Source organism: Bombina bombina, chromosome 5 (genome assembly GCF_027579735.1).
Source record: "Bombina bombina isolate aBomBom1 chromosome 5, aBomBom1.pri, whole genome shotgun sequence".
Classification (NCBI taxonomy): Eukaryota; Metazoa; Chordata; class Amphibia; order Anura; family Bombinatoridae; genus Bombina; species Bombina bombina.
Window position 1 is genome coordinate 1,078,734,119 of NC_069503.1, and position 22,772 is coordinate 1,078,756,890.

Sequence of the window (22,772 nt, forward strand, 5' to 3'; positions counted from 1 at the left end):
GCATTTTTGTAATGTATGCATCTCCTTCCCATATGAAAATGCAGCATACACCCCTTAGCCCGACACCCTGAAGTTTAAAGAATTCCACCAGGGAAATAGAAATATTGGCCAGCATTCTTAAAGAATCTCGCAAGCCCAGAAATCTTTAAATCATCAGGCGCTTAGTTTCTCAATAGTAAAACTGGGCATCAGTAATAAAGGTGTAAAATAAATGTAAACGTTTTATTCATCTGGATACATGGAAATAACTATTTTCAAAATGTAATATTTCTTGTCTATTTTAAACAATTCCTCATCTTTAACATGTTGCTAGTCTACCATGATGTATGCCATGATGTCAAATTATTAATTTAATATGTAATAAATATAAAGTTATAGTACATCTGATTAATGTTATACATAATGATGATGATAATATGTCAAGGCAAAATCATTGGATCTAGTAACTTAACAAATAAAGACATGAATTTAATGCTGCTAAACAGACGTACACCAGATAGAAAGAGGTTTTGATCAAATTTACATTGGACTATAAGCAATTATAAAATATAAGTGTTTTCTCTTCATAAAAGATAACAGATATTCAAATAATATTATACATAAATAACATAATAAATTTTTTTATTTTACTTTTAAAATTCAATATCTTAAAACAAAATCATTAAATCAAGGTAATGAAAAATAATATATATTTTGCCTCTTGTTCACTTAGATTACAAAAAAAATAAAAAAAAATAAACATGAACCAGGAGTAATCAATTCTAACCCTCCACAAGTCATGTGGGCATTCAAGACAATTTAATTTGAAAACAGCAGCTATCAAGACCCAGCTACCTTATGCTCCAGGCTGGAGTCTTTAAACATCAGTGAGAAAGGCTTGATATGCTCTCTTCTCAATTTATCGCCACTCCGTAAGTCGATGGTGTGCTCTATTCGCTTGTTAATTTCCTCAGGCCCAGACTGGACATGCAAAGCTTGTGCAAGATGATTTGGAAGCAGATTTATTGAATTTCTTGTTAGAGCAGCAAGAGTCTAAGGGAAAGCACATGCAAAAAGAATAAACCTGCTAGTCCCTTGGGTTAAAATGCACTGTTTTAGTTCATGTTGCATTGCAAGTCATAACAGCATTCCATGCAATTCATTCCATACAACCCATTCAGTCCCTTAATGCACAGAAGCGCTAATCTGGAAACTACATATGATGAATGTTATTAATGATGAATGTAAACTTTTTTATGCACAACTTAGATAATGATATTTAAAGCATTTGGCTGAATTTTTTCTCTGTGTTTTAAAGCAGTGTTTCCCAACCACGGTCCTCAAATACCTCCCAACAGGCTAGGTTTTCATTATAGTTTAACCAGTGCACAGGGGAAGTAATCAGCTCAGCAGTAACACCATGGTTATTAACTTGATCTCACCGATCAGCTGATTATTTCACCTGTGCACTAGTTCATCTATAATGAAAACCTAGCCTGTTGGGGTTACTTGAGGGCCGCGTTTGAGAAACAATGTTTCAAAGGAGCATGAAAGTAAAGTAAGGGGTTAAACACAGTAATAGAGCAACCATAAAATGGTCTAATATATTAAATCATTTTCTTTTTGCACTGTTTATGTCCCTTTAAGTGTTTTATTCAATTTATTTTAAATAATAATATTAACCATACTCTTTTTATCCACTTCAACTTTTTTTTACTAAATGTCTTCATAGAAATATGCCTTCCTTTTCTTATTATTGCCCGATATTTGTTTTACCTCTTTACCAATTTGTCTTTGTTTTGGATATTGCTGACTCAAAATATTTAAATAAAATAAGTAAAAAAAAAAAACACACCTGTGTTCCTTAGAGGTTAACTAGAACCTTCTTAATAAGAAAATGGATTATGGTTAATTTTATTTATTTAATTTTTTTAATTATTTTTTTTAAATAATCATGATGACAACCAATTTTTTAATATTTTTTACTACAGTATGTAAATTAAAGCCAGCAATTATACTACTTCTAGCTGCTAGTACTAAGACTCTGACAACCAATTGGAATACAATAAGAACAAATGTAAAGTTATTCTGGTGCAAGTTTAAGATGTAATTATTTAGTATTCATTTTAGTAAATCCTATAGTGGTTTGAGATTTTATTTTTCAATTTCTAATGTCAATTTGATCCACTTTTTCTCGACGTACACTAAAGGTTTCTTAGAACTGCAATTGCAACATTAATGTATCCCTGTGTATAGCACTAAATACTCAAATCCAGTGAATTCATATAATCGATGCAATAAATTACATTACTGCTGAAAGAAGCTAAGCTAAATGGCCAGGCAACTATTAACCTCTTGAAGATAAAGAAATGATGGAGACCAAGTGGAAGATATAGAGAATTAGCTTTTCATTAAATGTCAATTTTCTTTAGCTATGTTTTAAAATCATAATGTGTTTCAGAATTCAAGATACTAAACTTGCAACTAACAAAAAAATGCAGTTATGGCTTTTGATTAGGGATGGGCGAATGTTTCGCAACATTCGAAAAATGGCACGAATTTTAACACATTCGTTCGTTCAAATCGAATTTCGAATGTTTACATAACATTCTAACATTCTATTTTCGAATGTTCGGTTTCGAATTTTAGGATTACATTCGAAAATATTCTTTTCGAAAAATTCGAATTTAGATTGTAATAGTATTTCTAATGCTTTTTCTTTAAATGTAATATTCGAATTATGCAATATTCGAAAAATTCGAATTTAGATTGCAATAGTATTTCTAATGCTTTTTCTTTAAATGTAATATTCGAATTATGCAATATTCGAAAAATTCGAATTTATATTCGAATTCGAAAAATTCGAATTTATATGTTTGTAATAGTATTTCTAATGCTTTCTTTAAATGTAATATTCGAATTATGCAATATTCTATATGGAAACATTCAAAATTATATATTTGTATCTATTATGTATCAATTTGCTAGATTCCCACCTTACCACATGAACTATTGAAATTCTGAATAGTATTTGTTAAATAGAATGTTAAATTCAAAATTTCAAATGTGGACATTCGATATAATTATAAACATTCGAATTTGAAAGTGACATTCGAAAACTGTAAATAACATTTGATTTTTGAATTTTTAAGAATATTCCTTCTTATCGACATTCGGATTTAGAATTCGAATTTCGGTAATAACATTCTTTCTACATTCGAAATTCAAAAATTTACACATTCGCCCATCCCTACTTTTGATTCAAAGCATTCCCTCAAAATTAACTAGTGAATATAGAATCACTATCGACAAAAAACTAGTGTTAACATTATTTAACTTTCACTCCAGTAATTCAAGTTCATCTTTTATGATTATTATAATTTTTAATTTTTTTAAAAATTTTTTTAATTATAATATATATATATTTTTTCATTTTTAGATATGCATCAGGGTAATTTTCTTTATCTCTGTGTGTGTGGCCATCGCTGTGAAGGGGCAGTGGAAAAACTAGTTTTCTTTTTAACCCTTTTACTGCTCAGTCTTTTTCACACCCCTGTGCTAAGCCAATTTTGAGATTGCTCTTTTTGCCGTTTAAATTTAAACACTATTGTAAATCATAAATTCAGTGAGTGACCCACACAAATTACATATTGTTTTTTTCAGCAGGTCCAGCAGATTGAGAATATACCATTATTATATTTATATTTTACTGCATGTGAGAAGTCGTCAACTGAAGAAAAAAAATAGTATATTTTATTTTCTAAGATTTTAGTAAATAACAGATAAATCCCAACTAATGGTGCTGATTGACTCGGCAGCAATTTCTGCTCTGGACTATCAGTGCTCTGTGGCTTCTAAGTTGTACTTAAACTATGTGTTTAACCCCTTTGTGGGTAACTCTAATTAATAAGCACATGCATTTTTCACTATAGGGCCCTTTAACAAATTAATGGTTAACGGCACAGCCTCATTTTTGCCACATTTGTACGAGACCTGTGCTATACTACAGATTTCCTGCCTTGGCTACATGCTACACAGTGGTTTATATTAATACAGGATCTCATTTAATTGGCCACTAAAAATGTGACCATAAATATCTGTTAAATTGGTATAACATTTTTTAATGAAAAAAAATTAAAAACATCGATGAATTGCCTAAATTATTAAAACATATCTAAAACATATTTAAATTTCCCTTAATGAACAGTCAAATTTAAAGCTTTTGTTGTTCCAAAAGTGAATTTAATAAAACAAACACATTTTCTAATTTACTTGATTTATCAAACACTTTGTTCTCTTTGTATCCTTTGTTATAGAGTAATCCTGTGAAGCCTTAGAAGAGTGCATGTTTTTAAGTATTATGTGGCAAGATTGCTTGCAATAATTTATATTATTTCTACAAAAACGTTGCAAACACTGATGCCATGTTCCTAAACTCCAGTTAATCTACCTTGGTTTATTTTTCAGCAATGGAGACAAAGAGAACTAAGCAAATTTGATAATTGAAGTAAATTGGAAGTTTTTTTTTCTAATTGTTTATTCCGTTTAATATATGAAAGTTTTATTTTGAGTTTACTATTCCTTTAAAAAACCATTGCTTAGACTTAATAAAGACCACTGGATTAGTAATAACTTACAAAATTGTGTAGTGTGAGGTCCCTCACAAGTAGGGTTGCCATCTCGGCCATGGTTTCCTGGACAATTATGAGTTACACATGCTGCAGGGTGTGCAGGGAGGAACATGAATAGTGCTGTCCACAGTCAATATTTGTGTGCTGTCTCTTCTACACACCCTGCACATTTATAACTAATACCTATCCAGGAAAACATGGCTGAGGTGGAAACTCTACTCACAAGACTGACTAGAGGAACGTGCTACAACTATACTGAGCTATACTAAATAAACTGGGTATAGAAGATTCAGTATGTGGCTTGAACAAGATCATATTTAAAGTATTTACGTATCTCTCCCAGTATTCACTAAGGCTGAGATTACATTGTTGGTTTTAATCCTTTTTTGGCCGGGACGTAGCAGTTTAGACAGCTGCTGAAAAAGATAGCACCATCTGACATTTTACAAAACTGTTGGATAATCATTTTGTGCTCACCGATGTACAGATGTAGCTGAAAATTATTATCTGCACTCAGTTTGCATGAGCCCCTAATTAACTTCAGCTAGTCATATGTAGCCGTTACCAGACTCAACTTTTGGGCTTTTTATACTTTAATTTGAAAAGCTTTTTTTATTTTTAATTTAGGAAGTCATTTAAAAAAATTCCCATTAATAAAAAATAAATGTATATGAAAGAATTCAATTATATTTTCTGAACATAAAATCTCAATGTTTGTACTTGTTTGACACTGAAAAATACATTACAAACATAAATATGAAATAATATATATTTTCATGACTTTTCATAGATCATTACCTCATACAAATAAGCTTTTTTTTTATATAATATATTGTAATTACTTTTATGTAATTGAACCTAATTTACAATAAAATATATTGTATCCTGAAATTGTGTATATCAAAGTAATAAAGGATTTTTAGTTATTTAAAAAAATATTGTTTGAAACCATAAAACTATATTTACTAAACATAGGAGTCTAATATAGATGTAAATTAAATATTTTGGCAAATACATTTATTTGTGTGTCTATTGCAGCTGAGTTAATCACAAGTGAAGGTAGAATGCTGAAAACAAATATTTTATACCATTAGGTTGGAGTTGCTAAACAACATAATCTGGCATATTCATTTTCTTCTAAAAATTATCAGGTTAAATGTTAAAGTGAAAGTTAATCCTAGAGTTTGTGAAACGCTAGGATTGACCATTGAAACAAATAAAGGGGGAAATACTTCATACAGAAAGCTTCTCTGAGCTGCTAAGGCATCCCACGTAGGGTTGCCACCTCGGCCATCTTTTCCTGGACACTTATGACTTACACATGCTGCAGGGTGTGCAAAGGGCAACACTCACTGTGCACCTGGACAGCACACAAATAGTGACCCTGGACAGCACTATTCATGTTCCTTCCTGCACACCCTGCAGCATGTGTAACTTATAAGTGTCCAGGAAAACATGGCTGAGGTGGCAACCCTAATCCCTCGGCAGAACGCTATTTTGCTTGAGAGGTTACATTTTCAGCTCTTAGCCAATAGCCATGCAGGAAATCTGGCTTGTCTCCCTGTGGCGCCAGATTTACCGCACGTTATTTGCTAAGAGGTGGAAAACATCACCTCTCAGGCAAAACAGTGTTCTGCCGTGGGCTGTCTTAGCAGATCAGTGTGGCAACGCTTGAAACAAATAAAGGAGCTTTCAGCATGAGTATTTTATTGACTTTCACTTTAAATAAAAATTGGTTTATCTTTACTACCTGACAGGTTTTTAATGTGCTTGTAAAATGCAATGAGTAAGTATATAAACCTAGTGATAAATAGAACTAATGTCACTGCCAAAAGGTTTCCAACTCAAAACTAACACCAACAATGTAACCTCAGCCTAAATCCCATAATCTGTACTCTTGCAAAGTTGTCTCAAACTATAAGGATTACATGATAAGCTAAAATATAATGAACTGTAAGTGGAAACAAGTTACATTGAATTATAATTTAATTTATATTTTAGCAGTTCTAAGTGCTGCCATTTTAAGGGCAGTGGCATGTGAGAGCTTATGTTGAACTGACTGCAGAATCTTCCAAAACTAGTCCCTTTTTTGTTGAATTCAAAATAGGTTATTTTAAAAGGTATAGTTTAATGGGGTTTTTTTGTAAAACAGGCAATTTTTAAATGTATTGCTGGTTGTAAGATATATCACTTTCCACCAATAAATCAGTAGGTGTTCTCCTTATCAGTCAGTGAGCAATCTGTCCTTAACCCCTTAACGACCAAGGACGTACGCCATACGTCCTCAAAAAAAAATACACTTAACGCCTGAGGACGTATGGCGTACGTCCTCGGTCTGAAAAGCAGCTGGAAGCGATCCTGCACGCTTCCAGCTGCTTTCCGGTTATTGCAGTGATGCCTCAACATCGAGGCATCCTGCAATAACCCCCCTTGGCCATCCGATGTGGCCCTCTCTGCACCGGACATCGATGGCCGGTTTCGTTGGTGGGTGGGAGCCAGTCTGGGAGGCGGGTGGGCGGCCATCGGTGGGCCGTATGATGTGGAGGGGGGCGGGATCGTGGGCGGGAACGCCGGGGGCGCGCGCTGTGCACGAGAGGGCGTGCACGGGCGCGCAGGTAGGGAGCGTGTGGGAACCGCAACACTACAGAAAAACGATGGGAGAAAAGTGGCAGTGAGGGCCAAATATATCTAAAGAATGTTGATCTAAGAGATCTGGGAGGGGGTGGGGGGTTGGTCTTTTGGGGGGGCAAGCTACACTACAGAAAAATATTTTAAAAAAGAATAAAAACAAATGTGTTACTATAAACCTGGTACTGGCAGACAGCTGCCAGTACCAAAGATGGCTACTAATAAGTTAGAGGGGGATGGGTAAAGAGCTGTTTGGGGGGTATCAGGGAGGTTGGGGGCTAAGGGGGGGTCCTCCAGAGCAGCATATGTAAATATGCCTTTTTTATTTTTTTTTTATCAAGGATAGCTTTTTTTTTTAGTACTGGCAGACTTTCTGCCAGTACTTAACATGGCGGGGACAATTGTGGGGTGGGTGAGGGAAGAGAGCTGTTTGGGAGGGATCAGGGGGTGTAATGTGTCAGGTGGGGGGCTGATCTCTACACTAAAGCTAAAATTAACCCTGCAAGCTCCCTACATGCTACCTAATTAACCCCTTCACTGCTAGCCATAATACACGTGTGATGCGCAGCGGCATTTAGCGGCCTTCTAATTACCAAAAAGCAACGCCAAAGCCATGTATGTCTGCTATTTCTCAACAAAGGGGATCCCAGAGAAGCATTTACAACCATTTGTGCCATAATTGCACAAGCTGTTTGTAAATGATTTCAGTGAGAAACCTAAAATTGTGAAAATTTTTACTTTTATTTTTATTTAATTGCATTTGGCGGTGAAATGGTGGCATGAAATATACCAAAATGGGCCTAGATCAATACTTAGGGTTGTATACTACACTACAATAAAGCTAAAATTAACCCTACAAGCTCCCTACATGCTCCCTAATTAAACCCTTCATTGCTGGGCATAATACACGTGTGGTGTGCAGCGGCATTTAGCGGCCTTCTAATTACCAAAAAGCAACACCAAATCCATATATGTCTGCTATTTATGAAAAAAGGGGATTCCAGAGAAGCATTTACAACCATGTGTGCCATAATTGCACAAGCTGTTTGTAAATAAATTCAGTGAGAAACCTAAAGTTTGTAACAAAATGTGTAAAAAAGTGAACAATTTTTTTTATTTGATCGCATTTGGTGGTGAAATGGTGGCATGAAATATACCAAAATGGGCCTAGATCAATACTTTGGGATGTCTTCTAAAAAAAAATATATACATGTCAAGGGATATTCAGGGATTCCTGGAAGATATCAGTGTTCCAATGTAACTAGCGGTAAGTTTGAAAAAAAGTTGTTTGGAAATAGCAAAGTGCTTCTTGTATTTATTGCCCTATAACTTGCAAAAAAAGCAAAGAACATGTAAACATTGGGTATTTCTAAACTCAGGACAAAATTTGGAAACTATTTAGCATGGGTGTTTTTTGGTGGTTGCAGATGTGTAACAGATTTTGGGGGTCAAAGTTAGAAAAACTGTGTTTTTTTCCATTTTTTCCTCATATTTTATATTTTTTTTATAGTAAATTATAAGATATGATGAAAATAATGGTATCTTTAGAAAGTCCATTTAATGGCGAGAACGGTATATAATATGTGTGGGTACAGTAAATGAGTAAGAGTAAAATTACAGCTAAACACAAACACTGCAGAAATGTAAAAATAGCCTTGGTCCCAAACGGTCAGAAAATGGAAAAGTGCTGTGGTCATTAAGGGGTTAAAGGGACAGTAAAGTCAAATATAAAATTGTATGATTCAAATAGAGAATTACATTTTAAACAACTTTCTAATTTACTTTTATTATCAAATTTGCTTTGTACTCTTGAGGTCCGAATGATCAAGCTGCAAATGCAGCAATTTCCATGAGAGCCGCTCCTTAACTTATCCGCCATCTCTGAGGCGGCGGACAGTAATCATCCATATCAGATACGATCAGGATGATTAATACCCCCTGCTAGCGGCCGATTGGTCGCATATCTGCAGGGGGCGGCATTGCACAAGCATTTCACTAGAAATCCTTGAGCAATGTTAAATGCCAACAGCATATGCTGTCGGCATTTAGCGATGTAGGGCGGACATGATCCGCTACAGGAGATCATGTCCGCCTGACACTTGTTAAAGCGCCCCCTTGGTATTCTGTGTTGAAGACTAAACCTAGGTAGGCTAATAGTGGCTTAGGAGTGCCTTTAGCAGTCTATGGCAGCAATGCTTGTAACTATGTATAACAGTGGTATAAATAATGTTGCAAACACAGCTGCTAGATTGCTAAAGACATGTGCATGCTCTGAGCTCACCTGTAAAACAGAATTTATGCTTACCTGATAAATTACTTTCTCCAACGGTGTGTCCGGTCCACGGCGTCATCCTTACTTGTGGGAATATCTCTTCCCCAACACGAAATGGCAAAGAGTCCCAGCAAAACTGGCCATATAGTCCCTCCTAGGCTTCGCCCACGCCAGTCATTCGACCGACGGACAGGAGGAAAAAAATAGGAGAAAACCATATGGTACCGTGGTGACTGTAGTTAGAGAAAATAATTCATCAGACCTGATTAAAAAAACCAGGGCGGGCTGTGGACCGGACACACCGTTGGAGAAAGTAATTTATCAGGTAAGCATAAATTCTGTTTTCTCCAACATTGGTGTGTCCGGTCCACGGCGTCATCCTTACTTGTGGGAACCAATACCAAAGCTTTAGGACACGGATGAAGGGAGGGAGCAAATCAGGTCACCTAAACGGAAGGCACCACGGCTTGCAAAACCTTTCTTCCAAAAATAGCCTCCGAAGAAGCAAAAGTATCAAATTTGTAAAATTTGGCAAAAGTGTGCAGTGAAGACCAAGTCGCTGCCTTACATATCTGATCAACAGAAGCCTTGTTCTTGAAGGCCCATGTGGAAGCCACAGCCCTAGTGGAGTGAGCTGTGATTCTTTCAGGAGGCTGCCGTCCGGCAGTCTTGTAAGCCAATCGGATGATGCTTTTAAGCCAAAAAGAAAGAGAGGTAGAAGTCGCTTTTTGACCTCTCCTTTAACCAGAGTAGACGACAAACAGAGAAGATGTTTGTCTGAAATCTTTTGTAGCTTCTAAATAGAATTTTAGAGCATGGACTACGTCCAAATTGTGTAACAAATGTTCCTTCTTTGAAACTGGATTCAGACACAAAGAAGGTACAACTATCTCCTGGTTAATATTTTTGTTAGAAACAACCTTTGGAAGAAAACCAGGCTTAGTACGCAAAACCACCTTATCTGCATGGAACACCAGATAGGGCGGAGCACACTGCAGAGCAGATAACTCTGAAACTCTTCTAGCAGAAGAAATAGCAACCAAAAACAAAACTTTCCAAGATAACAACTTAATATCTATGGAATGTAGAGGTTCAAACGGAACCCCTTGAAGAACTGAAAGAACTAAATTTAAACTCCAGGGAGGAGTCAAAGGTCTGTAAACAGGCTTGATCCTAACCAGAGCCTGAACAAATGCTTGAACATCTGGCATAGCTGCCAGTCTTTTGTGTAGTAAGACAGATAAAGCAGAAATCTGTCCCTTTAGAGAACTCGCAGATAATCCTTTATCCAAACCTTATTGCAGAAAGGAAAGAATCTTAGGAATTTTAATCTTATTCCAAGGTAATCCATTGAATTCACACCAGCAGTTATATCTTTTCCATATCTTATGGTAAATCTTTCTAGTTACCGGTTTTCTGGCCTGAACCAGAGTATCAATCACAGAATCTGAAAACCCACTCTTTGATAGAATCAAGCGTTCAATCTCCAAGCCGTCAGCTAGAGGGAGACCAGATTTGGATGTTCGAATGGACCCTGAACAAGAAGGTCCTGTCTCAAAGGTAGCTTCCATGGTGGAACCGATGACATATTCACCAGGTCTGCATACCAAGTCCTGCGTGGCCACGCAGGGGCTATCAAGATCACCGAGGCCCTCTCCTGTTTGATCCTGGCTACCAGCCTGGGAATGAGAGGAAACGGTGGAAACACATAAGCTAGGTTGAAGGTCCAAGGCGCTACTAGTGCATCCACTAGAGTCGCCTTGGGATCCCTGGATCTGGACCCGTAGCAAGGAACTTTGAAGTTCTGACGAGACGCCATCAGATCCATGTCTGGAATGCCCCATAGTTGCGTCAACTGGGCAAAGATCTCCGGGTGGAGTTCCCACTCCCCCGGATGGAATGTCTGACGACTCAAATAATCCGCTTCCCAGTTTTCCACACCTGGAATATGGATCTAAGATAGGTGGCAGGAGTGATTCTCCGCCCATTGTATTATTTTGGTCACTTCTTTCATCGCCAGGGAACTCCTTGTTCCCCCCTGATGATTGAGATACGCAACAGTCGTCATGTTGTCTGATTGGAATCTTATGAATCTGGCCTTTGCTAGCTGAGGCCAAGCCTTGAGAGCATTGAATATAGCTCTTAGTTCCAGAATGTTTATCGGGAGAAGAGACTCTTCCCGAGACCACAGTCCCTGAGCTTTCAGGTATTCCCAGACCGCGCCCCAGCCCACCAGGCTGGCGTCGGTCGTGACGATGACCCACTCTCGACTGCGGAAGCTCATTCCCTGGGATAGGTGATCCTGGGTTAGCCACCAACGGAGTGAGTCTCTGGTCTTCTGATCTACTTGAATCACTGGAGACAAGTCTGTATAATCCCCATTCCACTGTTTCAGCATGCACAGTTGTAATGGTCTTAGATGAATTCGCGCAAAAGGAACTATGTCCATTGCCGCAACCATCAACCCTACTACTTCCATGCACTGAGCTATGGAAGGACGTGGAACAGAATGAAGAACTTGACAAGCGCTTAGAAGTTTTGACTTTCTGACATCTGTCAGAAAGATCTTCATTTCTAAGGAATCTATTATTGTTCCCAAGAAGGGAACTCTGGTTGACGGAGACAGAGAACTTTTTTCTATGTTCACCTTCCATCCGTGAGATCTGAGAAAGGCCAGAACGATGTCTGTATGAGCCTTTGATTTTGAAAGGGACGACGCTTGTATTAGAATGTCGTCCAAGTATGGTACTACTGCAATGCCCCTCGGTCTTAGAACCGCTAGAAGGGACCCGAGTACCTTTGTGAAAATCCTTGGAGCAGTGGCTAATCCGAATGGGAGGGCCACAAACTGGTAATGTTTGTCCAGAAAGGCGAACCTTAGGAACTGATGATGTTCTTTGTGGATAGGAATATGTAGGTACGCATCCTTTAGATCCACGGTAGTCATAAATTGACCTTCCTGGATAGTGGGTAGAATCGTTCGAATGGTTTCCATTTTGAACGATGGTACCCTGAGAAATTTGTTTAGGATCTTTAAATCCAGAATTGGTCTGAAGGTTCCCTCTTTTTTGGGAACTACGAACAGATTTGAGTAAAATCCCATTCCTTGTTCCGTCATTGGAACGGGGAGTATCACTCCCATCTTTAACAGGTCTGCTACACAATGTAAGAACGCCTGTCTCTTTATTTGGTTTGAGGATAAGTGAGACATGTGGAACCTTCCCCTTGGGGGTAGTTCCTTGAATTCCAGAAGATAACCCTGAGAAACTATTTCTAGCGTCCAGGGATCCTGAACATCTCTTGCCCAAGCCTGAGCAAAGAGAGAGAGTCTGCCCCCCACAAGATCCGGTCCCGGATCGGGGGCTACTCCTTCATGCTGTTTTGTTAGCAGCGGCAGGCTTCTTGGCCTGCTTACCCTTGTTCCAGCCTTGCATCGGTTTCCAGGCTGGTTTGGACTGTGAGGTATTACCCTCTTGCTTAGAGGATGCAGAATTAGAGCCCGGTCTGTTCCTGAAATTACGAAAGGAATGAAAATTAGACTTATTCTTGGCCTTGAATGGCCTATCTTGTGGGAGGGTGTGACCCTTTCCCCCAGTGATGTCTGAGATAATCTCTTTCAATTCTGGTCCAAAGAGAGTTTTACCCTTGAAGGGGATGTTAAGCAATTTTGTCTTGGATGATACATCCGCTGACCAAGACTTTAGCCAAAGCGCTCTGCGCGCCACAATTGCAAACCCTGAATTTTTCGCCGCTAATCTAGCTAATTGCAAAGCAGCATCTAAAATAAAAGAGTTAGCCAACTTAAGTGCATGAACTCTTTCCATAACCTCCTCATATGGAGTCTCTCTACTGAGCGACTTTTCTAGTTCCTCGAACCAGAACCACGCTGCTGTAGTGACAGGAACAATGCACGAAATGGGTTGTAGAAGGTAACCTTGCTGTACAAATTTTTTTTTAAGCAAACCTTCCAATTTTTTATCCATAGGATCTGTGAAAGCACAACTATCCTCGATAGGAATAGTAGTGCGCTTGTTTAGAGTAGAAACTGCCCCCTCGACCTTAGGGACTGTCTGCCATAAGTCCTTTCTGGGGTCGACCATAGGAAATAATTTCTTAAATATAGGAGGGGGAACAAAAGGTATGCCGGGCTTCTCCCACTCCTTATTCACTATGTCCGCCACCCGCTTGGGTATAGGAAAAGCGTCGGGGTGCACCGGAACCTCTAGGAACTTGTCCATCTTGCATAATTTTTCTGGAATGACCAAGTTGTCACAATCATCCAGAGTAGATAACAGCTCCTTAAGCATTGCGCGGAGATGTTCTAACTTAAATTTAAATGTCACAACATCAGGTTCAGCCTGTTGGGAAATTTTTCCTGAATCTGAAATTTCCCCATCTGACAAAACCTCCCTCATGGCCCCTTCAGATTGGTGTGAGGGTATGACAGAACAATTATCATCAGCGCCCTCCTGCTCTTCAGTGTTTAAAACAGAGCAATCGCACTTTCTCTGATATGCAGGCATTTTGGATAAAATATTTGCTATGGAGTTATCCATTACAGCCGTCAATTGTTGCATGGTAATAAGCATTGGCGCGCTAGAAGTACTAGGGGCCTCCTGCGTGGGCAAAACTGGCGTAGACACAGAAGGAGATGATGTAGAACCATGTCTACTCCCTTCATCTGAGGAATTATCTTGGGCAATTTCATTATCTGTGGCAGTACTGTCCTTACTTTGTTTGGACGCTATGGCACAATTATCACACAATTTTGAAGGGGGAGACACATTGGCTTTCATACATATAGAACATAGCTTATCTGAAGGCACAGACATGTTAAACAGGCTTAAACTTGTCAATAAAGCACAAAAACCGTTTTAAAACAAAACCGTTACTGTCTCTTTAAATTTTAAACAGAGCACACTTTATTACTGAATATGTGAAAAAATATGAAGGAATTGTTCAAAATTTACCAAAATTTCACCACAGTGTCTTAAAGCATTAAAAGTATTGCACACCAATTTTCAGAGCTTTAACCCTTAAAATAATGAAACCGGAGGTGGTTACAGATTTAACCCCTATACAGTCCCAGCTACAGCCTTTGCTGTGACTTTACCAAGCCCAGAGGGGAATACAATACCAAATGACGCCTTTTAGGAACTTTTCCAACTACTTTCAGGTCCTCACACATGCATCTGCATGTCTTGCTCTCAAAAACAACTGCGCAGTAATGGCGCGAAAATGAGGCTCAGCCTACAACTGGGAAGGCCCTTCCTGACTGGAAAAGGTGTCTAACATAGTGCCTGACGTTAAAAAACGTTCCCCAAGTTTATAAGTGTGAATTATCAGCATAAACATGTATAAAATGTCCAAATAAAGCAATCGATTTAGCCCATAAAAGTGTCTACCAGTTTTATAGCCCATATTAAGCCCTTTATTCTGTTTGAGACTAAGAAAATGGCTTACCGGTCCCCATGAGGGGAAATGACAGCCTTCCAGCATTACACAGTCTTGTTAGAAATATGGCTAGTCATACCTTAAGCAGAAAAGTCTGCTAACTGTTTCCCCCAACTGAAGTTACTTCATCTCAACAGTCCTGTGTGGAAACAGCAATCGATTTTAGTTACTGTCTGCTAAAATCATCTTCCTCTCACAAACAGAATTCTTCATCCTTTTCTGTTTCAGAGTAAATAGTACATACCAGCACTATTTTAAAATAACAAACTCTTGATAGTAGATTAAAAAACTACAACTAAACACCACAAACTCTTAACCATCTCCGTGGAGATGTTGCCTGTGCAACGGCAAAGAGAATGACTGGGGTGGGCGGAGCCTAGGAGGGACTATATGGCCAGCTTTGCTGGGACTCTTTGCCATTTCCTGTTGGGGAAGAGATATTCCCACAAGTAAGGATGACGCCGTGGACCGGACACACCAATGTTGGAGAAATATTCTTTAGCAAAGGATACCAAAAGAACTAATCAAAAATAATAATTTAAGTAAATTGCAAAGTTGTGTAAAATTTCACTCTGTATCCAATAAATGTAATGTTTAATTTTGACTTTACTGTCCCTTTAAGGCCCAGTTGACATACACTTGCTGTTAGGCTCAAAATTTATAAAACCATTTTTTTTTATTTTTAAAAGTGCTTTTTTCTGTTATGAGATTTCATGAGGACTGAAGGCAGCGGCTCGGAAATGTCTATGGGCCTGATATTCAAAACTTCGCCGGCATGGTGAGAAATCACACAAAATCTTTCTTAGACCTTGTACTGTAATGTAGGAGTCACATAAAGAACATTACAAATCAGCATAAACATGTCTTTTAGAATATCTTGCCAAAGTAGTTTTAAATATCAGGCCCTCTGAGTTGTTTAGAGAAGCTATATATGTGTTTAATATGAAACCTATTATTTGCAATATGCCACTTCAGAATATATAGAAAATATAACGATGAAAATGCTTCAAAAATAAATTTTGTTTTCCTAAAGCATTTTCTTAAAAAAATCTGTCATGTTAAGATCCAGCTGAATTTGGTTAGAGGCTTTTAAATTCAGACTTAAGCACAGATATTACATTTTGTAATTTATTAGAACTTGCAATGTCTACATTACGGATACCAGATAACTACAAGGTCAATCACAATAGTGTTTTTATTTTTGATCAATGTTGAGTTTTGAACTTTGGCCAACACTGTCACCATGGATTCTGTGTGATCACAATCTCAAATCTATTCTATAATCACGTTTGTAAAGCGTCCGTCGCCAGTTGCGCACGCATCCTCAAAGAAATGTTAGCTGTGCGAGGCAGCCAAAAGAATGTTGGCTGCGCATGCAGCCAAAAGAATCCACCTGGATGCAGCATAGGCAAATGAAGCCTTAAAAAAAGCATGCAACCGCCCACACAAAATAACAAAAAAACACATAACCGCCCACAAGACATAAAAAAACACTTAACCGCCCACACAAAATAATTAAAAAACCTAACCGTCCGCACGAAGTATAACAAAAAAAACCCTAACCTCCCGCAGGATGTATTAACAAACACCTAAACCTCCAACCCCCACATCGCTAAATAAAAAAGTAATTAACCCCTAATCCACAAGTTAAACAACATAATTCAAATATTAACCCCTAAACCGCCAACCCCCCACATTTCAAAAAAATCTAATTAACATATTAACCCCTAAACCACCAGCCCCCACATCGCAATAAACCTAATTAACCTATTACCTCCTAACCTGCCAAATCCCCACATCGCAATAAACCAAATTAACCTATTAACCCCTAAACCGCCAAACTCCCACATAGCAATAAACCTAATTAACCTTGTAACTGCTAAACCGCAAACCCTCCACAATGCAAATAACTAATTTAATTACTAAGCCCCCTAAATTAACCCCAATACTAAGTTACAATTAAAATAATAAAACCTAACATTAAATTACAAAAAAAACTCTAAAATTACAAAAAATTAAAAACTCTAAAATTACAGAAAAAAATAAACAAAATTATCAAAAATAAAAAAAATGAAACCTAATCCCTATGAAAATAAAAAAGCCCCACAAAATAAAAACACCCCTAATCTAAACTACCAATAGCCCTTAAAATGGCCATTTGTAGGGAATTTCCCTAAGTTAAACAGCTCTTTTATATTTAAAAATACCAAGTTCCCCCTAACAGTAAAAATCCCCCACCCACCAAACCCCCCAAAACAAAAACAAAAACCTAACACTAAAAAAACCTTAACTACCCATTGCCCCTAAAGGGGCATTTGTATGGGCATTGCCCTTAAAAGGGCATTCAGCTCTTTTACTGCTCTTAAAAGGGCTTTCAGCTCTTTTACAAGCCCATTAAATCCCTGATCTTAAAAAAAAAATCCAAAAGATAAAAAAAAAGCCTAAGTCTAACCCCCAAATAAGTATTCACCATTCCTGAAGTCAGGCAGAGAAGGTCTCCAGGCGGCTCCATAATCTTCTATCTTCATCCGGAGCGAAGGCAGAGCGGAGGTGCAGAGCTGGCTTTCCCGATGCACGGATCCTCAGCGGTGGTCCTCAGCACGGTTCTCAGCAGCGGTCCTCAGCAGAGGTCTTTAGGGGCGGCGGTCCTCAGCAGCGTGGAGGCTCCACTTCATGTGATCGTCTGTCGTACACTGAAGATTGAATGCAAGGTACCCCATAATTATTGGGGTACCTTGCATTCCTATTGGCTGAAATTTTGAAATCAGCCAATAGGATGAGAACTACTGAAATCTTATTGGCTGATTTGAACAACCAATAGGATTCCAGTAGCTCTAATCCTATTGGCTGATTTCAAAATTTCAACCAATAGGAATGCAAGGTACCCCAAATTCATTGCGGTACCTTCCATTCAATTTTTAGTGTATGTTGGTGATCGGATGATGAGGAGCCCCTATGCCGCTGAGGATCACCGCCCCTGAAGACCGCCGCTGATAACTGCTGCTCCAGATACGCACATCGGGGAAGACCGCTCCGCCCCTCCGCTCCGTGCTGCCTTCGCTCTGGCTGAAGATAGAAGCTGATGGAGCCACCTGGAAGAAGATCTTCTCTGCTGAACTTCAGGAACAGTGAGTACCTATTTGGGGTTTAGTTTTAGGATTCGTTTTTTTTTTTTTTTTTTTTTAAGATTTGGGATTTAATGGGCTGTAAAAGAGCTGATTGCCCGTTTATGGGCAATGCCGATACAAATGCCCCTTTAGGGGCAATGGGTAGCTTAGATTTTATTAGTGTTAGGTTTTTTATTTTGGGTGGGGGTTTTTACTGTTAGGGGGTAATTGGTATTTTTTTTTAAGTAAAAGAGCTGTTTAACTTAAGGGCTATTGGTAGTTTAGTATTATATTAGGGGGTGTTTTCATTTGGGGGGGATTTTTTATTTTTATAGGGGTATTAGTTTAGGTTTATTTTTTTATTTTGGATAGCTTTGTTTATTTTTTTCTGTCATTTTACATTTTTTGTAACATTAGCTAGGGGGGTTGTATTTTTTAAATATAGACTGCCCTCTGGGCAGGCTTATCGCCTAGTATAATAATAATAATAAAAATAATAATAATTATATTGTTATAATATTTAATGAAAGAAAGGCCTTAGCCGCAAAAATAGTTTTTCACTAATATTGCAAAAAAAAAAAAAAAAAAAAATAGTTTTCTGATGTTAAAGGGATAATAAACCCACATTTTTTTTCTTTCATGATTCAGATAGAGCATGCAATTTTAAGCAACTTTCTAATTTACTCCTTTTATCAAATTTTCTTCGTTCTCTTGGTATCTTGATTTGAAAAAGCAGGAATGAAAGCTTAGGACCCGGCCCATTTTAGGTTCAGCACCTCTGTAGCGCTTACTGATGGAGGCTAAATGTAACCCCCAATCAGCAAACGCTATCCAGGGAGCTGAACCAAAAATAGGCTGACTCCTAAGCTTTCATTCCTGCTTTTTCAAATAAAGATACCAAGAGAACGCATAAAATTTCATAAAAGGAGTAAATTAGAAAGTTGCTTAAAATTGCATACACTATCTGAATCATGAAAGAAAAAAAAAATGGTTTTAGTATCCCTTGAAGTTCTTGATATCTGTATCGAAAATTGAAATATTAACAAATACAATGGCCAATTGTCAAGTTTAGATGTTACATTAGAGGTGCTTTGATTGATGCCTTATTATTTACAATAAATGATGTGTCAAATTAACCTCTTGTTAACAAAAATAATTTCAATATGTGTTAAAGGCTAATAAAGTCCTTTGAGCAGGGACATTATTGATATATTGGGCAAGTCTGTTGTATGTTTTTTTTTATATTGATAATAGTGTAAAAATGCATATTATACATATTTAATCTTTATTGATCGAGCAGAAAGCATTTTTAAGCTTTGCATGACTTTTATCTACAAACAAGAAGAACTGTGTAGGAAATGAATATCTTGTAGAAGAAAGTGGTCCCAGTTTTGACAATCAATGATAGTGGGATTTAAAAAGATCACAAGAGCAAGTTTGTGAGATTTTCTCAACTGAAACATTGGAGTCCATTCATCTTGACAAAATTGTACATTCATACTGTACCTAACAGGGTTTTAACTGTGTAGAATAATGGCATTAAAATATAGATTTTTTTAAAAAAAATGTCAAAAAAGTATTAAAAAATACCACAGTTCCCTTTTTAAAACAGTCCACTCTACCATGTGGATATATTTATTTTTGGTTTTTTAAAGGATTATCATAAATTTCACAATCTTTCGTAAGATTTCTATTGTTGATGCCATATTGCTGCACAAAATACTTCAGTACAATAAACTACACTGAATGCCGAAGAACAATATGTTGTTCACTTCAAATAAAAGTGAGTGCAGAAGTAAATAGTGTTTTCAAAAGCACCGTGACTTAATATTACAGAAATACGAGTAGTAACTAACTACCGCCATTTTCAGAATGCTTTTGCCAAATGGGTTTTTCTAGATGTAGCGGCTATGATTTTTGTTTTCCTGTATTTCTAGCTGTTCTAATTTGCTGTGCAAGACACTATGGCCTAGATTTAGAGTTGGGCGGTAGCCGTGAAAACCAGTGTTAGAGGTTCCTAACGCTGGTTTTAGGCTACCGCCGGTATTTGGAGTCAGTCAGGAAAGGGTCTAACGCTCACTTTGCAACCGCGACTTTTCCATACCACAGATCCCCTTACGTCATTTGCGTATCCTATCTTTTCAATGGGATCTTTCTAACTGACGTCCAACTGAAGAATGACGGTTCCTTTAAGGGACGTCATCCAAGATGGCGTCCCTCGAATTCCGATTGGCTGATAGGATTCTATCAGCCAATCGGAATTAAGGTAGGAAAATTCTGATTGGCTGATGGAATCAGCCAATCAGAATCAAGTTCAATCCAATTGGCTGATCCGATCAGCCAATCAGATTGAGCTCGCATTCTATTGGCTGATCGGAACAGCCAATAGAATGCGAGCTCAATCTGATTGGCTGATCGGATCAGCCAATTGGATTGAACTTGATTCTGATTGGTTGATTCCATCAGCCAATCAGAATTTTCCTACCTTAATTCCGATTGGCTGATAGAATCCTATCAGCCAATCAGAATTCGAGGGACGCCATCTTGGATGACGTCCCTTAAAGGAACCGTCATTCTTCAGTTGGACGTCGTCGGAAGAAGATTGATCCGTGCTGGAGGTCTTCACGATGGAGCCGTTCCTCATCGGATGAAGATAGAAGATGCCGCTTGGATCAAGATGGTTGCCGGTCTGGATCGCCTCTTCTTCCCGGATAGGATGAAGACTTTGGAGCCTCTTCTGGACCTCTTCAGCCGCAGGATTATGGATCGCCAGCCCCCGCTTGGGTTGGATGAAGATTTTGGAGCGAGGACCGATCGGTGATACCCGGTGAGGTGAAGATAAGGTAGGAAGATCTTCATGGGCTTAGTGGTAGGTTTATTTAAGGGGGGTTTGGGTTAGATTAGGGGTATGTGGGTGGTGGGTTGTAATTTTGGGGGGGGTATTGTATGTGTTTTTTTACAGGCAAAAGAGCTGAATTTCTTGGGGCATGCCCCGCAAAGGGCCCTGTTCAGGGCTGGTAAGGTAAAAGAGCTTTGAACTTTTGTAATTTAGAATAGGGTAGGGCATTTTTTTATTTTGGGGGGCTTTGTAATTTCATTAGGGGGCTTAGAGTAGGTGTAATTAGTTTAAAATTGTTGTAATATTTTTCTAATGTTTGTAAATATTTTTTTATTTTTTGTAACTTAGTTCTTTTTTATTTTTTGTACTTTAGTTAGTTTATTTAATTGTAGTTATTTGTAGGTATTGTATTTAATTCATTTATTGATAGTGTAGTGTTAGGTTTAATTGTAGGTAATTGTAGGTATTTTATTTTATTTATTTATTGATAGTGTAGTGTTAGGCTTAATTGTAACTTAGGTTAGGATTTATTTTACAGGTAAATTTGTCATTATTTTAACTATTTTAGCTATTAAATAGTTCTTAACTATTTAATAGCTATTGTACCTGGTTAAAATAAATACAAAGTTACCTGTAAAATAAATATAAATCCTAAAATAGCTATAATATAATTATAATTTATATTGTAGCTATATTAGGATTTATTTTACAGGTAAGTATTTAGCTTTAAATAGGAATAATTGATTTAATAAGAGTTAATTTATTTCATTAGATTTAAATTATATTTAACTTAGGGGGTGTTAGTGTTAGGGTTAGACTTAGCTTTAGGGGTTAATACATTTATTAGAATAGCGGTGAGCTCCAGTCGGCAGATTAGGGGTTAATGTTTGAAGTTAGGTGTCGGCGATGTTAGGGAGGGCAGATTAGGGGTTAATACTATTTATTATAGGGTTATTGAGGTGGGAGTGAGGCGGATTAGGGGTTAATAACTTTATTATAATAGCGGTGCGGTCCGCTCGGCAGATTAGGGGTTAATAAGTGTAGGCAGGTGGAGGCGACGTTGTGGGGGGCAGATTAGGGGTTAATAAATATAATATAGGGGTCGGCGGTGTTAGGGGCAGCAGATTAGGGGTACATAGGGATAATGTAAGTAGCGGCGGTTTACGGAGCGGCAGATTAGGGGTTAAAAAAAATATGCAGGGGTCAGCGATAGCGGGGGCAGCAGAATAGGGGTTAATAAGTGTAAGGTTAGGGGTGTTTAGACTCGGGGTACATGTTAGAGTGTTAGGTGCAGACGTAGGAAGTGTTTCCCCATAGCAAACAATGGGGCTGCGTTAGGAGCTGAACGCGGCTTTTTTGCAGGTGTTAGGATTTTTTTCAACTCAAACAGCCCCATTGTTTTTAAGCTGGCCGCGTCCGTAAGCACCGCTGGTATCGAGAGTTGAAGTTGCGGTAAATATGCTATACGCTCCTTTTTTGGAGCCTAACGCAGCCATTCTGTGAACTCTAAATACCAGCGGTATTTAAAAGGTGCGGCCAGAAAAAAGCCAGCGTAGCTAACGCACCCCTTTGGCCGCAGAACTCTAAATCTAGGCGTAAGTATTTGGCCAAATAATACAATTAAATATGTAAATATGTAAAGTTAACTAGGGAAAAACTATAAAAGAGAGATGAAGAAACGCTCAACGAATCTAGATCCTATTTTCATTTTTTCATCAATATTGCTTTATTGGCTTTTTCAGTGTTTTCTGCCTATGTCCATTTAGCTGTCAAATTTGATTAAAAAAAAGAAGCCATTAAAGTATTGTGATTTTGGATTGTAATACCATTGTAAAGGGATGCCATTTATCTGGGTCTGATAA

The 22,772-nt window shown here is 37.9% G+C and overlaps 1 protein-coding gene across 1 annotated transcript in view; it reads right to left on the minus strand.

Annotated features, from left to right (window-relative positions):
• The window catches only part of ADCY8 (adenylate cyclase 8), a 937,503-nt gene that overhangs the window by 242,100 nt on the left and 672,631 nt on the right, over nucleotides 1-22,772 (minus strand). The window contains exon 8 of the mRNA XM_053715945.1: nucleotides 835-1,032. Within this exon, the coding sequence (XP_053571920.1) occupies nucleotides 835-1,032 (198 nt within the window). The remainder of the gene's footprint in view (nucleotides 1-834; nucleotides 1,033-22,772) is intronic.